This window comes from Mustela lutreola, chromosome 15, assembly GCF_030435805.1.
Source record: "Mustela lutreola isolate mMusLut2 chromosome 15, mMusLut2.pri, whole genome shotgun sequence".
Classification (NCBI taxonomy): domain Eukaryota; kingdom Metazoa; phylum Chordata; class Mammalia; order Carnivora; family Mustelidae; genus Mustela; species Mustela lutreola.
In genome coordinates this window covers 32,436,004-32,451,930 of record NC_081304.1, presented here as the reverse complement: position 1 = coordinate 32,451,930, position 15,927 = coordinate 32,436,004, and the positions used below count along the sequence as shown (strand labels likewise).

General features: G+C 53.3%; 1 protein-coding gene across 2 annotated transcripts; it reads left to right on the top strand.

The window, feature by feature from the left end:
* Positions 1–5,724: 5,724 nt before the first annotated feature.
* On the top strand, positions 5,725–15,764 carry MPO (myeloperoxidase). Of its 2 annotated transcripts, none has more exons than XM_059149511.1 (14): positions 5,725–5,809; positions 5,945–6,022; positions 6,145–6,238; positions 6,569–6,744; positions 6,957–7,080; positions 7,167–7,296; positions 7,399–7,605; positions 8,481–8,799; positions 11,196–11,356; positions 12,504–12,759; positions 13,113–13,283; positions 13,912–14,149; positions 14,827–15,041; positions 15,675–15,764. In XM_059149511.1, exons 2-13 carry the CDS (start codon positions 5,947–5,949, stop codon positions 15,032–15,034), a joined length of 2,160 nt encoding a protein of 719 aa, XP_059005494.1. In that variant the 5' UTR covers positions 5,725–5,809; positions 5,945–5,946; the 3' UTR covers positions 15,035–15,041; positions 15,675–15,764. The 2 variants fall into 2 exon arrangements, with proteins under 2 accessions (XP_059005494.1, XP_059005495.1); XM_059149512.1 differs by having other exon boundaries at positions 5,749–5,813.
* The last annotated feature ends 163 nt before the right edge of the window (positions 15,765–15,927 follow it).

Genomic DNA, 15,927 nt, shown 5'->3' with positions numbered 1-15,927 from the left:
TGGACTTCACCCTAGGGGTGGGGATGTTTGGGGAAGGTAAGTGGGGAGAAGGGGTGGCTCCCTCAAAGGACTACAGTCTGGGGATGTAGGAGTGGCAGCAGTGCCCTCCAGAGGCCACCCCCAGGATGGCGACCAGGGGTAACTAATAGGGCAAGATTGGTCTGGAGTATCTCCTCGGGCAGACATGTTCTTCTGGTTGCTTCGAATGCTGAGAAGCCTTCTGAGCCTCACAGACCCCTGTGCCACACAAACAAGGCCCACACGAGGGATCCCCCATGGGCAGCCTTCAGCAGAACCTGCTGTGTCATCACTGATCGGTTGGAAACCTCGTAAAGTCACGAAGCCTCCCAAGCCTCCACCCACCTGCAAACGCAAGCGCACAGCCCCAGGCCTGAGCCAAAGGCAGGTGGTTTGGGGATGGTTGAGAATTCCTGAGAATCCTCCCACCTCCATATGGGTACAGCAAAGGGCATTTTTAACATCATTCTTTGAAGAGGCTTTAGCTTTCCAAACATTCATTGCATCATTGCCCCCTGTGAGAAAACAGGGCTGGCCTCTCACCCCCAGCCCTTCATCCCAGGGGTGCCTCCTGCCCAGCGTTTAGCCTCTGGGCCTGGAGCCTGGGGCACCCTCCACTCTGCTGAGTCAGCTTTCTAAAACGCCCTTCAAGGCCTTTACGGCTCCCTGGAGCCTTCAGGACAAGAACTTCTCAACAGGCCATCAAGACTGTTAGGTTCCTGCCTTTCCAAGCTCATCCGGCCTCATCCTTGCCCCCAGCTGGAACCGTCTAAATGAAGACCACTGGTGTCGAGGCCTTTGCTATGCTGTTCTCTGGCCCACAGTGCTCTTCCTCCCTGTGTCTACTTGGTCAACCTCTTTCTTTTTTTAAAGATTTTATTTATCTAGGGGCGCCTGGGTGGCTCAGTGGGTTAAAGCCTCTGCCTTCGGCTCAGGTCATGATCCCAGGCCCCACATCGGGCTCTCTGCTCAGCAGGGAGCCTGCTTCCCCCTCTCTCTCTCTCTGCCTGCCTCTCTGCCTACTTGTGATCTCTGTCTGTCACATAAATAAATAAAATCTTAAAAAAAAAAGATTTTATTTATCTATTTGATAGAGAGAGAGAGAGAAATGAGAGGGAAACAAGCAGGCAGAGGGAGAGGGAGAAGCAGGCTTCCTACCAAGCACGGAGCTCAAAACGAGACTCAGTCCCAGGACTCTGAGATCATAACCCGAGCCAAAAGCAGATGCTTACCCAACTGAGGCAGACGCTTAACTGACTGAGCCACCCAGGCATTCCCTACTTGGTTGACTTCTAAACATTCCTAAAGATAGTCTCAAGCACCAACTCCTCAAGAAACCCTTCCTCCGTACCGATTGGTCTAAGTGCTGCTCTTCAGTGCTCCCAAAGAACCCTGCACGAGGCTCTTACGTTCTGTTACTGTCATCTGTATTCTCCTGTGCGCTCCTCGAGGACAAGGCCTTCGCTCTGCAGGGTATGCACAGTGGTGAGCACAGGGCAGGCGACATATGCAAGGGCCTGGTAAATACTTGTTGAATAAGTGCCCGAAAGAAAGGTCACAAATAAGTATGCAGAGGTCACTGGGTGAAGAGTGCTGGTGTGGGAGGCAGGCAAACCTTAAGAGATGGTAAACTCTAGGAAACAAAAAGGGTTATTGGAGGGTGGGGGTGGGGAATGGGGTCACTGGGTGATGGGCATTAGGAGAGCACGTGATGTGATACAGTTAGATGCAACTGAGGAACCACTAAATTCTACCCCTGAAACTAATTATACACTATCTGTTCACACACTGAATTTAAATAAAGAATTTTTTTTTTTTCAAGATTGCTTGTGTGGAAGTCAGGAGACCTAACAGCCAGATTATCCTGAACTGTGCCACACGGTCACCTTCGGCACAGGCGCTTCCTTTCCTGTCTCTGTCTTTTTTTATCTGTGCTGCAAGGGACTTGTGTTAAATGTCTCTTTCCCCCTAAAAAAGTAAAAGGACGCTGACTGTCAGAGTTGACGAGGGTAAAGAGGAACAGGTGTTCCATGCATGGCTAAAGGGAGGGTGAAATGCAATCGTCATGAGGTCATCTGACGATTTTTTTAGTCTATGTTTTATGCGCATTACTTATAATAGCCAAACTATGGAAGCAATCATAGTGTCCATCAATAAATGAATGGACAAAGAGGATATGCAAAGGATGAATTAAGATACATACACAATGGTACATTAGGCAGCCCCCCAGAATAAGATCTTGCCATTTGCCAAGACACTGGTGGACCCAAAGGGTAAAATCCCAAGTGCTTAAATCAGAGGAAAACAAATGATTCCACTCATATGTGGACTTGCAGAAACAAAACAAATAACAAAGAAAAAAAGGAGATGAACAAAACCCCAAACTCTTTTTTTTTTTTTTTAAGATTTTATTTATTTATTTGACAGACAGAGATCACAGGTAGGCAGAGAAGCAGGCAGAGAGGAGGAAGCAGGCTCCCCGCTGAGCAGAGAGCCTGATGTGGGGGCTCGATCCCAGGACCCTGGGATCATGACCTGAGCTGAAGGCAGAGGCTTTAACCCACTGAGCCACCCAGGCGCTCTAAAACCCCAAACTCTTAAATACAGAGAATAAATTGATAGTTACCAGAGGGGATGGAAGGATGGGTTAGATAGATGAAGGGGATTAAAAGTCCACATATGGTGATGGGCACCGAGTAATTTATAGAATTGCTGAATCACTCTATTGTATCTCTGAAACTACTAAAACACTGAATTAATTATACCGAAATTAAAACAAAGTAAAATTAAGGTGTTAGGAAAACAGTAGATGCTATACGGATTACAAAAGATATAGTTCTCCAAATATTTTATAAATACTTAACATATGTTTAACTCAAATATTAAAAGAGAAAAATTAAAGTGGGATACTTGACAATTTTTTTAAAGACTTAAAAATATTGATACCTAAATATGCAACAATTTTACTTCAAGGCCTAAGGAAATAATTGAAGATGTGACAAGAGATTTTACCCAACAGATGTTGGCCTTAGTACTGCTTATAACACTGAAAATAGGAAACAACCCAAGGATCTAACAAGAAGGGATTAGTGAGTAAATCCTAGTACTTAATGCAAAATATTATGCAGATATGTGAATGAACTAAGTCTATTTATCGACATAGAGAGAATCCAGGCTAAAGTACTAAAGTACTTTAAGTACTAAAACTAGGTCGTAAAGCAATATTTAAAGTATATTTTTATCACCATTTTAAATACATATTATATCTACATATAGGGTGTCAAATGATTAAATGGGGTTATTTATGCATAGTGGGGTTATGAGAAATTTTCTTCCTGCTTCTTATTTGTATGAAAAATGACAAGCCTGGAAAGATAAAAATTTTGCTTTTAACCTCACTTGATTAGAAGTAATTTTGGTTTATTTTAATTTTTTCTTGTGTTCTTTGACTTTTCATGATAGAAATATATTACCTGTAGGATTAAAAAAGTATTTTCTTTTTAAAAAAAGTTTTATTTATCTAGGGGCGCCTGAGTGGCTCAGTGGGTTAAAGCCTCTGCCTTCAGCTCAGGTCATGATCCCAGGGTCCTGGGATCGAGCCCCGTGTTGGGCTCTCTGCTCAGCGGAGAGCCTGCTTCTTCCTCTCTCTCTCTGCCTGCCTCTATGCCTACTTGTGGTCTCTCTGTCAAATAAATAAATAAAATCTTTTAAAAATTTTTATTTATTTATTTGAGAGAGAGAGAGAGAGAGAGCTCAAACAGGGGGCTGGGTCAGAGGGAGAGGCAGACCCCTTGCTGAGCAGGGAGCCAGATGCCGGGCTGAATCCCAGGACCCCAAGATCATGACCTGAGCTGAAGGCAGACACTTAACTGACTGAGCCACCCAGGTACCACTAAAAAATTATTTCAGGGGCGCCGGGGTGGCTCAATGGGTTAAAGCCTCTGCCTTCGGCTCAGGTCATGATCTCAGGGTCCTGGGATCGAGCCATGCATTGGGTTCTCTGCTTGGAGAGCAGCCTGCTTCCCTTCCTCTCTCTCTGCCTCTCTGCCTACTTGTGATCTCTGTCCAACAAATAAATAAATAAATTAAAAAAAAAGAAGGGTCAAATTAAAAAAAAAAAGTATTTCTAAAGTATAAAATTCTAGATCTGATTCACAAGGAGCCACTTGTCCAAGTTCACACAGAGCAAGTCACTGCGAGAGCAAGCCTGGAAGAATGGCCTCCTCTCTCATGGGCTCCAGTGGTGACGGGATCTGCGGGCACACCCGGAAGGTGTTCTTGTTGTGTTCTGTCCCTTGTTCCTCAGCCAAGATGTGGTGTGGGCATAAAAGACAAGAGGAAGGGCAGGAAAGTGGCTGGAGTGGGAGATGGGGCGAGACCACACATCATACGAGCCCAACAAGGGCCCAGGCAGGTAAACAAGCACAGCCATTAGTCAGAGGGTACCTGTCCTGCCTTGCCAGCGTTCTTAAGGGGAGACACCTCCCCCTCTTCTATTTCAGACCCATTCAGATCCTTTTTTTTTTTTAAGATTTTTTTTTTTTTTAAAGATTTATTTATTTATTTATTTGACAGACAGAGATCACAAGTAGACAGAGAGGCAGTCAGAGAGAGGAGGAAGCAGGCTCCCTGCTGAGCAGAGAGCCCGATGCGGGACTCGATCCCAGGACCCTGAGATCATGACCTGAGCCGAAGGCAGCGGCTCAACCCACTGAGCCACCCAGGCGCCCTTTTTTTAAGACTTTATTTATTTATTTGACAGAGAGATCACAAGTGCGCAGAGAGACCGGCAGAGAGAGAAGGGGAAGCAGGATCCCCGCTGAGCAGAAAGCCCAATGTGGGGCTAGATCCAAGGACCCTGAGATAATAACCCAAGCCGAAGGCAGAGGTTTTAACCCCCTGAGCCACCGAGGCGCTCCTTTCAGACCCATCCTAAGAGTTAACCCCAGTCCTCTTAACTGCACTGATCTTATCCCAGAGAGGCCCTGGGCTTTGTCACTCAACTGACCACTAACCACATCCAGCTCTGCTCTCTCCTGGTTCCTGAAATCCAGGAGCAGATGGCAGGAGTGCTGAAGACAGCCTGCTGCCCGGAGCCGAGAAGAAAGGGGAGGGGACCAGGGAGGGAGGAAGTTACCGTGGTCCCCAGCCTGTAGCCCCCAGGCTTTCCTATGAAACCCAACGGTCTCCTGCCAGGTTTCCTGTCCCTTCAGCCTTTGTCAAGAATGGGGTTGCTGCCAGGGGCCAGCATACTGTTGGGGGTGGGGGGCAGCCCCTCCAAGGCTGATTGATCATTACTCCAGGTGTCTCCTACACCTTCCCTCCTCCTCTGGGGTCATTCCATGTCCTATAGTTTCTTAGGCTGTTGGTTCCTGACTTTTGTACCTTTCAAAGGACCCCCAGATAGTTTAACCAGAATTTTAGAGGGGCATTAATTGTCCCCCATAGGGATAGCGCTGGTCTAGGCACACAATGGGAGCTAAGAAGCTCTAGGGTGGGATGCTAAGTTCAAAGGCTGGGCACCGGTCTGGTCTCTCCTTTCTTGTCCCTCTCTCCCATATGAGGGGCCACGTTTTGGGCACCCCAACCCCAGTGGGGGGAAGAGAGAGCATTTAGTTTCCCAGGGCGGGGTTTCTTCTGCCCCGCCCCCTCCCTCAGTGCAGAAGACATAAAGGCCTTGATTCAGGTTAGCCTCCTGGCCAGTACCAGGTGAACTTCGGAGGTGAGGTCCTGGGGGTTAAGAGACTGAAGCTAGCAAAAGAGGGGCGCTGTGGACCCCTTCCCTGAGGAGGTAGGTAGGACCCACTGAGGTTGTACTGGAGTATGAAGGTGGGAATGAGGGGTCAGGGGGAGAGGGCTGGTGGGGCTCTCTTCTCCCAAATGCACTGGGCCCTCTGGACTTACTGGGCTTGGGGTCTTGTTGCAGAGATGAAGCTGCTACCAGTCCTTGCAGGGCTCCTGGCCGTTCTGGCTGTGCCCCAGCGCTCTGAGGGTGCCAGTCCAGGTAATGGTGCAGAAAGAAGGGAAAAGGGTGTGTTCAGGGTGGTTCTGAGTGTCCAGGACTTGGCACAGGCCACCCTAGCTCTGGGGCCCACTCCTGACTTTGTGACCCCCTGTTCTGGGCAGCTGTCCTGGAGGAGGTAGAGACTTCAGTGGTACTGACCTGCATGGAGGAAGCCAAGCGACTAGTCGACACGGCCTACAAGGAGCGGCGGGAGAGGTGGGGTGCCGGGCACTTCCCAGCTCTGGGCACGGCTGCCCCAGGTCTTTCAGAGAAGCAACTTGACACAGGGATGTCGTGGGTGGGAATAGAGCCCCTGTTTGCCTGTTGGTCTTAGTGTCTTTGGGTTTGAGAATACCTTCAAAACCATCCCTCCACATGGCTTTGCCTCTGTCTGGACACCCAGATCCACACTCCGTTTATAAAGAGAAACCTTCTTCCTGTCTGTGGTTCTGTCTGCGCTGTCCTGCATGCTGGCCTGGGGCTAGGGCTCTGCGGAGTATCCCCCGCCCCACTGTCTCTGGCCTCACTCCTCTCTTCTCTAAACAGCATCAAGAGGCGTCTTCACAGTGGCTTGGCCAGCCCCATGGAACTGCTGGCCTACTTCAAGCAGCCGGTGGCAGCCACCAGGACAGCTGTGCGGGCTGCCGACTACCTGCACGTGGCCCTAAGCCTTCTGGAGGGGAAGCTGCGGCCTCTGCAGCGGGGGCCCTTCAACATCACTGGTACTGCCACCCCTGCAACCTTGGTCCCCTGCTCTGCTAGTGACCTCGGCCATCTCCCAGTGACCCCCACCTCCCATTCTTCTTCTGGGGAGTCTCAGGTGCTCCGGGATCTGCTTTCTGTGTCCTCAGACTGGGCCCCCAAGGAAGACTCCCCAGCTTAGAATAGGAGATGAGGGGACTAGCCAACCACGCCCCTCTTTCCCTGGCCCCAGACATGCTGACACCAGCCCAGCTGAATCTGCTGTCCAAGTCTAGCGGCTGCGCCTACCAGGACGTGAGGGTGACGTGCCCGGAGAATGACAAGTACCGTACCATCACCGGTCACTGCAACAACAGGTGCGGTCGGCTACAGGTGGCCCCTGGCAGAAGGGCGACTCCCCCCCGGGGCCACCTTACGTCAGCGCCCGGTCCTCCCTCTGCAGACGCAGCCCCACGCTGGGGGCCTCCAACCGCGCCTTTGCACGCTGGCTGCCGGCCGAGTATGAGGACGGCTCCTCGCTGCCCTACGGCTGGACGCCCGGGGTCAAGCGCGGCGGCTTCCCGGTGCCCCTGGTGAGCGCCGGCCGGCGGTGGCGTGTGGGAGGTGGGGCGCTAGGCCCGGCCCCGAGGCGAGCGCGGGGTCCCAGGTGTCCCCTGACGCTCTGTGTCCCGCAGGCGCGCGCAGTCTCCAACGCCATCGTGCGCTTCCCCACCGAGCAGCTGACCCCGGACCAGGAGCGCTCGCTCCTGTTCATGCAGTGGGGCCAGCTAATCGACCACGACCTCGACCTGAGCCCGGACCCGGGTGCCCGGGTCTCCTTCGTCGCTGGTGTCGACTGCGAGACCAGCTGCCTGCAGCAGCCGCCCTGCTTCCCGCTCAAGGTGCTCCCTTCTTTCCGCCCCGCCGCTGCCTGCCCAGTGGGGAGAGGGGGAATCCTTCCTGGAAACGGCCACCTCCCTCTATGCCTAGAGTTCCCTCCCCAACAACTAGGGCTGGCCCTGCCACCAACTTGCCTCTGCCTCCGTGCGGAGGACCTTCCCGTCTCCCTCTAACTTCGGGGTGCTGGTGCCAGGTGCTCAGTCCCTTTCCTCCTCACTGACGGCCACCTCCTCACCCCTGCCCTTGGCACACATTGCACAGAGCCTGGGCTGTCAGTTGCAGGAGGGCTGGAGGAGACCGGATGGTTGAGGTACAGTAGGGAAAGGAGTAGAGAAAGGTAGGAGAGAATGGCTGAGAAGGAGAGAGGGAGAGGAGACCAAGGCACGGGCCAGAGTGAAAGACAGGAAAGGGACGGGGAGGTGGGGTGGGGGGAGCAGGAAATGAAAAGAAAGAGGAGGCTAAAAAAAAAAAAAAGAAAGAGGAAGCTAACGGAGAGTTCGAGACCGCATCCAGAGAACAGGGGAGTGAGGGGCGGAGCCCCTGGAGTAAAGGAGAGAAAGAAAGGACGTTTAGGCTAGGACTGGTTGGCCCTCCTCCAGGGGGCCCCGCACATTCCCCATTCCGGAGTTCTGGTCACACCCCCAAAGCTGGTAGCTGGGAGGAACACCGCAGGTGCAGCCTCAGGCAGTGAGCCTCTGTGGGCCTCGAGAGGCCCCCTGCAGGCCGAGGGGGCCAGAAGTCCTGAAAAACCCTCCTTTCGGTGTCTGGGTCTCCCCCTCTGGTCCTGGGTTCCAGGCTGCTTTGGAGGTGGGATCAAGGCCTTGGGACTAGGGGGTGGACAGGCAGAGAGCCAACCGGCCCTGTCTGTGTGTCACAGATCCCACCAGATGACCCCCGCATCAAAAACCAACGTGACTGCATCCCCTTCTTCCGCTCCTCGCCGGCCTGCACAGACAGCAACATCACCATCCGCAATCAGATCAACGCGCTCACCTCTTTCGTGGACGCCAGCATGGTGTACGGCAGCGAGGAGCCTCTGGCCGCCAAGCTTCGGAACACGTCCAATGGGCTGGGGCTGATGGCTGTCAACACCCGCTTCAGCGACAACGGCCGGGCCCTGCTGCCCTTCGACACCCTGCATGATGACCCCTGCCTCCTCACCAACCGCTCGGCAAACATCCCCTGCTTCCTGGCAGGTCAGCCCAGAGTGGGAACCTTGGGTGGGGGGGTGGAGGCGGGGGCGCAACGCTGGCGCCGCAGGGGGCCTGTTTGTGAGCAGCCTGTGGGTTTGCACTTAGACGGACTCTGTGGGCTCCCTCACCAACTTCACCTTAGTCCAGTTGCCTTGGTGACAAGTTGGGTGGAGCCGGGAAGGCAAACAAACCAAAAAACCCAAACTGAAACTAACAAAAAACCAAAAAGCCAAACCTAAGAAGGAGACTCAGGGATGGGTGAGGAGCCTCTGTCCTTCCGTCCATCCCTTTCTCCATCTCTCCTTTTCCCTCTGGACTCTGGCAGAGAGATGGGTCCCCAGGAGCAGTGAACTGTGGGGACAGAGAGGAACGCGGCGTCCTCACTCTCTAGGACGGCATCATCTGCCTGTGGTAACCACGCGCCAAATGTGGCAATTTTCATTTAAATTTAAATTAATTCAAATTAAATTAAATAAAATTCCGTTCCTCTGCCGGTCTAGCCACATTTCAAGTGTTCAGCAGTCTCCTAGATTAGTGGTTCCCATGTCGGGCAGCACAGATGTAGAACGTTTTCATCAATTCCGAAAGTTCTATGGGATGGTGCAGCTGCAGACTATCCCCTCCTGCTGTCTCCAGTCCCTGTAATACGAGAGGGTGAAATTTAAATTTAAATTTAAACATGTGGCAGCTCTAGGGAAGTGGTTGGAGCATAATGGTGCCCACGCCTAGAAATTTTCCACTGTGGGTTTTTTTTTTTTTAAGATTTTATTTAATTTAAAAAAAAGATTTATTTATTTGTTTGTTTGTTTGTTTGGGTGGGGGAGGGGCAGAGGGAGAGGGAAGAGCACTCTGGAACATGATATTGGGCTTGATCTCAGGACCCAGAAATCATGACCTGAGCCGAAATCGAGAGTTGGACATTCAACTGACTGAGCTACCCAGGAGCTCCAAGATGTTATTTTTAAGTAATCTCTACACCCAACCTGGGGCTCGAACTTATAACCCCCAAATCAAGAGTTGCATGTTCCACCAACTGAGCGGCCAGGCACCCGTTCAGTACTTTTTTTTTTTTTTTTAAAGATTTTATTTATTTATTTGAGAGAGATTTTATTTATTTATTTGAGTGAGGAGAAGGGCAGACTCCCCGTGGAGCTGGGAGCCCAATGTGGGACTTGATCCCGGGACTCCGAGACCATGACCCGAGCCGAAGGCAGTTGTCCAACCAACTGAGCCACCCAGGCGTCCCCCCGTTCAGTATTTTTTAACGGAAATCCGTTAAATCAGGGTAGTGGTCCTGAGGCCCTTCTGTTCACATCTGGCCTCCCAGCCTCTCCTCCTGTTGGCTTCCAGTGGCCTCTCCTCTGCCTGGACACTGGGGAGGAGAGTCAAGGTCAGCTCTGGTCCACACGGAGGCCCATACTTTTCTGGGCTAGTGAGGGAAAAGAAGGGCTCCTCCTCCAGCCATGGCCGCCCCCATCCTGGAATCAAGCTGCGTGTCCTGGGCCTGGATCGTCATGACCCCAGGCAGTTCATGGGATAGTAAAACCTGCTCTCAAAGAATTTCTTTTCCACCAGCATCTGGAGCTGATAAAGACTGGACCCAGCGTCCTGCTCATAGGGTCTGGCCCCAGTTCTCTGGCCTTCCAGAGAAGAGGTGGGGAGGGCTGGAGGGATTAGAGTTCTTACTTGGCTTTTGTTTTTTTGTTTTTTTTGAACAGTCTCAGCGGACTGTAAGCACCCTAGGACCTAGGCCCTCTCCCTCCCCCCCACTCCTGGGAGCCTGAGCAGGCTTCAAATTAGCATGTAGTAAGGATGGGGATGGCAACTCTGATCAGATGGTAGTGGCTTTCTAGAGTCTTGTATTGAGGTTGCATCCAGTTTGAGCAGGAGAGAGTGCTGTGATCATTAGCTGCCGTGCACAGGCATGAAAATAGGGAGGGCCAATGAGCACGCTACGTCTTGGCCCTCCATGCATCAAGGGAATAAGTCAACCAGGCAGTTCACGGATCACCCACTTTGTAGCCGGCACGGTGTTAAATTCCACATGTCTCTTTGCGAGCTGGATGGAGGGCCAGATACAAAAAGGCACAAACCTTGGTCCTCGTCCTCCAGGAGCCCCCAGTCTCGGCTACCAGAATGTGGCCAGTCATGTGTCAGCTCTGTTGCCTACTGAATGAGCATCTCCACCCAACAGGACCCCTACACAGAGGAGGAAGTTATCATGGTGGACTTGGGCATCAAGGGAGGACCTCTTAGAGGAGGTGAAAACTGAGCATGGTGTGGGAAGATGGACGGAGAGGAAGTCTGGGTCTCAGACCTTGGCTGGGGGAGGGAGTTTGGGGGGAACAAATCCTTCCTGATGGGATCTTAGGAATGACAGCAACTTTTGCTTCCCCAAGGCGATATGCGCTCAAGCGAGATGCCTGAGCTCACCTCCATGCACACGCTCTTTCTGCGGGAGCACAACCGGCTGGCCACAGAGCTCAAACGCCTGAACCCCTGCTGGGATGGAGAGAGGCTCTACCAGGAAGCCCGCAAGATTGTGGGAGCCATGATCCAGGTAGCAGGCCTGAGTACTGGCAGTGCCAGGGGTCAGGCAGGCTTGGGATCCAAACATGCCTACACCATATCCTAGCTGTGTGACCTGGGGCAAGTTAACCCCCGCCTCCCATGAGCCTCAGCGTGTGCAACCATGATGCTGTAAAGATTGAATGATAAGTGTGAAAATGCCTAGCAGATACTAAGCACCTGACAAGGGTCACTTGGCTTCCATCCACTCCTTCCTAGGCTGACTCCCCTTTCTGCTTCCTGTCTATGGGGAATGGTTTTGGGAGGGTTAAACGGGTGGGTCTGCAGTGCCTGGTGCACCGTAGCTGGACAGTAAGTGCTTTCCTTTCCTCGTCTCCTTGTGACTCCTGGCTCCTTTACCCACTCAGCTCTATCCTAGCTCACCCAGTCTCCTCACCCTTGGTTAACCCTGGGAAGTGCGTCTGGTTCTCTCTCCCAGCTTCTGATGCTTCAGCATTCCCATCCTCTCCCCGAGACACACACACACACACACACACACACACAGGCATGCAGGCACACGCATGCGCACCTTTTTTATACTCTTAGACTCAGAGTGGGAGAAGAGTTGCAGGTGTGGAGGGTAAGTTTTTGCTTTGCACTAAGAATGTAGGTGAGATTCACTGACGCCTCAGAAGATTCCAGACTCTAGAGTCTATGACTCCTGTTTGCCCTGGCGGAAATCATCTAGGGTGGCCCTTTTGCTTTTTGCTTCCCCTTCTCCGCAAACGCCTGTTGAACCCTACGGTGAGCCAAGTGCTTGCTGGGCCCCGAGTAATTTCCAGAGAAATGAGATATAAGCCTGGCCCTCAGGAACTTATAAATTAGGAGAAAAAAAGACTGGAGTAACTTGAGGGCAAAGGATCCGTTGATTAACAAAGCTCTTCGTTATTTAATCCTTTAAGGCAGAGGGGAGGGTAATTATCCTTAATTTACATTTGAGTAACTGGGGCTCACCGAGCTTCAGGACTGGTCCAGGGTCACACAGAGTGGTGGAGCTCGGTGCCACCCTTTTAGACCCAGACCCAGTGCTGTGAGAGACAACTCCCTGACCTGGACAATGGAGGGGACCCCCCCCCCCCCCCCGCAAACCAGGAGCAGCTGACAGTCTGCACAGAGGGTGAGTGGGGACTCTTCCTCAGATCATCACTTACCGGGACTACCTGCCCCTGGTGCTGGGACCTCAGGCCATGAGGAAGTACCTGCCCCCCTACCGCCGCTACAATGACTCGGTGGACCCCCGCATCGCCAACGTCTTCACCAATGCCTTCCGCTATGGCCACACCCTCATCCAGCCTTTCATGTTCCGCCTGGATAACCAGTACCGGCCCATGGGGCCCAACCCCCGTGTTCCACTCAGCAAGGTCTTCTTTGCTACCTGGAGGGTAGTGCTGGAAGGTGAGAGGGACCTCAGCCAGGCTCAGTTCACCTGACTGCTTCTGTATATAATACTAAACCCAGGGGTGCAGATGGCTCGTAGGGAGCTGGGTCCTTCCTGTGTATTATGATTCTTAGTGACCCAGGAGCCCAGGGGATTGGTGCACCCCAACTTGCAAATCTGAATGGCATTATCCCCTGAGATCTCGATTCCCCAGCCAAGACCTTCCCACTGAGGCCACCTTGGCACCAGGAGCTGCGTGTGCCCAGCCCTCTTCCAATGCCCTGACGGCACCTGGGACTTTTTCCTAACTCCAATCTGAACTCTGGCTTGTAAGCCACACCCTTCCCCAAGCTTATTCCTCTTGTCCCAGGTGGCATTGACCCCATCCTGAGGGGCCTCATGGCCACCCCTGCCAAGCTGAATCGCCAGAACCAGATCGTGGTGGACGAGATCCGGGAGCGGTTGTTTGAGCAGGTCATGAGGATCGGGCTGGACCTGCCTGCCCTGAACATGCAGCGCAGCCGGGACCACGGCCTTCCAGGTGAGGGGCTGCAGGAGCCCCCCAGGTCCCCCACCTCCCCGTCTAGGGTCCTGCCCTAGAGAGTGCCCCCAGCTGCCCAGGTGGGCTGGAAACCTGGCTCTATCACATATCATGTTGCTTTGTTTTACAGGAATTTTGAGGGGGAAGAGATTATTATCACTTTCATTTTACAGATGAGAAAACTGAGGCTTGCCCAGGTTCTTCTCCAGCCAAGTCAGTGATCGAGCTTGAATTTCAACTCAGCTTAGCCTAACACCAAAGCCTGTGCCTAAATTATGGGACAGCTGGTTTGGCTGAACCCTCTAGACACACCTCCCCCCTCATAGGTCTGAGATCTTCAGAGGGGGACAATGAGCTGTACCTATACTTGGAGGCTGTAGGACTTATGGCAGTTTAGGATCTGCCTCACAGTGGGGTGGGGCAAAGGAAAGAGAGAGGGCCTTGGCCCCTCAGTTCGGGGTTCCCTGGGGGCTTAGAGCCTGGGAGAAGGTGCTCTATGTCCTCCTCTCCCTCATGTCCCTCAGTAGAGGGTCGCGGCCTCGATCATGGTCATGGTCATGGGGTGTTGGCGAGGTGGGTTTTGTGGGACCCTCCCTCACCTGCCATTCCCCCCTCCCCCGCCCTGCAGGATACAATGCCTGGAGGCGCTTTTGTGGGCTCCCCGAGCCCAACACGGTGGGCGAGCTGGCCACAGTGCTGAAGAATCTGCAGCTGGCGGAGAAGCTGATGCAGCAGTACGGTTCACCCAACAACATTGACATCTGGATGGGTGGCGTGGCCGAGCCCCTGGAGCCCTTAGGCCGCGTGGGCCCGCTTCTCGCTTGCCTCATTGGGACCCAGTTCAGGAAGCTCCGCGACGGTGACCGGTGAGGGGCGGCGAGCGGCTCAGGCCGGTCATATGGTTGCAGGCCTGTTCTCAAACCTCTGGGGGTGGGGGCACTGTGGGCGGGAAAGAATCTGTGGTTTTCCAGGGTGTTCCAGGGCCTCGAGGTCATCCCTCATATACTCTGAACCTACTATGCAGCCAGGAGGGGCCTGGACCCCTCATTGTGAAAGAGGGAAGACAGAAAGCACAGCTCTTCCTTACTCCTCCGGTTCCGGGATGCTCGCTGTTGAACAGTTCCTAAGGCTCTGCTAGTGTCGCGACATCTGCCACGCTCAGTTCTTACCTAGCCCGTATTACACCCTTAGGAAAACTAGAGAAAAGTGTCCCTCTCTGGGTGGAGCCATTGTAAACCGACAGCAAGGTTCTCTGCGCCACCCTGGACATGGCCCCGGGCCAGAGTGCAGGGAGTCGTGAGGGAGCACCGCCACCGCTCTCCGTGCAGCGTGAGTGGGGTGCCGAGGGTGCTCCTCTCCACCGCACTGTGAGGAGGGCCCCACTCGTGCGAAAGCCCCTATAATGCCGGGGTTCCCGGAGCCCTCCCAGCCGTGGAGCTGGTGTCTGCGGTGGTGCTCTTACATCCAGGGAGCTGTTCAAGCCAGCAGAGGTGCTCCCGGCCGATGCAGCCTGGGCACAGTGTCTGCGGGTGTCCCCATGCAGGTTTTGGTGGGAGAACACGGGCGTGTTCAGCAGGCAGCAGCGGCAGGCGCTGACCAGGGTCTCCCTGCCCCGTATCATCTGTGACAACACGGGCATCACCACCGTGTCCAAGAACAACATCTTCATGTCCAACATGTTCCCTCGGGACTTTGTCAACTGTAGCACACTCCCCAGACTGGACCTGACTTCCTGGAAGGACAGTGACTAGAAGCTGGGTAAGGGGGTGTGCTGGTGAGGGGTCACCTGGGCAGTCCCCAGGCTGGTCCCATGGGGGCCCCTTCCTGAGGTGAGCTCTTCCCTGTTCCGCCCGAGAAGATGAGTGTGTGTGTGTGTGTGTGTGTGTGCGCGCACACGCAGTATGGATAAGTTGTATGTCCTGTGTGTGAGTTTTCTGAGACCGTGGGTAGTGTTTTGTGTGCTGTGTATACGAGTCGTTTTTATGAGGGTGTGTTTGCTGTTCATGGGAGGGTTAAGAATACGGAGGAGAGTAGCGTGTGGAGGCTGGCTCTGAGCCAGCCCGCTGGGTTCAAATTCTGACTCTGCCCCTCTCCCACTGTGTGACCTTGAACAAATGACTCAACTTCACTTTTCTTGAGAAAACCTTGAGTTTTCTTCTTTGCAAATCAAAGCTGTCGTGGTTCCTTAGAGGCTCTGTTTACACCATGTCTGGCCCCAGGGAGCGTATACCTGGGAGTGTCCAGGCTAGTGGAGGTGACTCAGTGACCCCTGGGGAAATGACCATGAGCAGTTAGGCTGGGAGTGCTGGTTGAGCTGTGGGCTCAGGGGTGCAGGGCTCGGCCGGTGGCTCCCCTTTTGCTTCCTTACACTGTTCTCTTGCTTGTTCCCAGGAGCCCCCCTGGAGAGGAAGTGGGGCCCATTGGCCCTTCTGTGCTATGTTTTTGTACCTGACGTGACAATAAAGCGCCACTGATGGGGATCTTCGCTCTGTCGTTGTCTGCTATGGGGCTGGGCCCTTGGCATGAGGCTTGCTCTGGCTTCTGATTTTGAACCAGGGTGGTCCGTGCCTCCGAAATGGGGGTGGGGGAGAGGGTATCTGGGAGTCATCCTCTGATGCACACGTAGCAGGCAGTTCTTAGAAGC

Bases quoted from the DNA above. Each gene is read 5' to 3' on its own strand.
- MPO (XM_059149511.1), top strand. From the start codon at position 5,947: ATGAAGCTGCTACCAGTCCTTGCAGGGCTCCTGGCCGTTCTGGCTGTG. The intron at 6,745-6,956 runs GTACTGCCACCC...CCCTGGCCCCAG, and splicing joins GGGGCCCTTCAACATCACTG to ACATGCTGACACCAGCCCAG. The intron at 7,297-7,398 runs GTGAGCGCCGGC...TGTGTCCCGCAG, and splicing joins GCGGCTTCCCGGTGCCCCTG to GCGCGCGCAGTCTCCAACGC.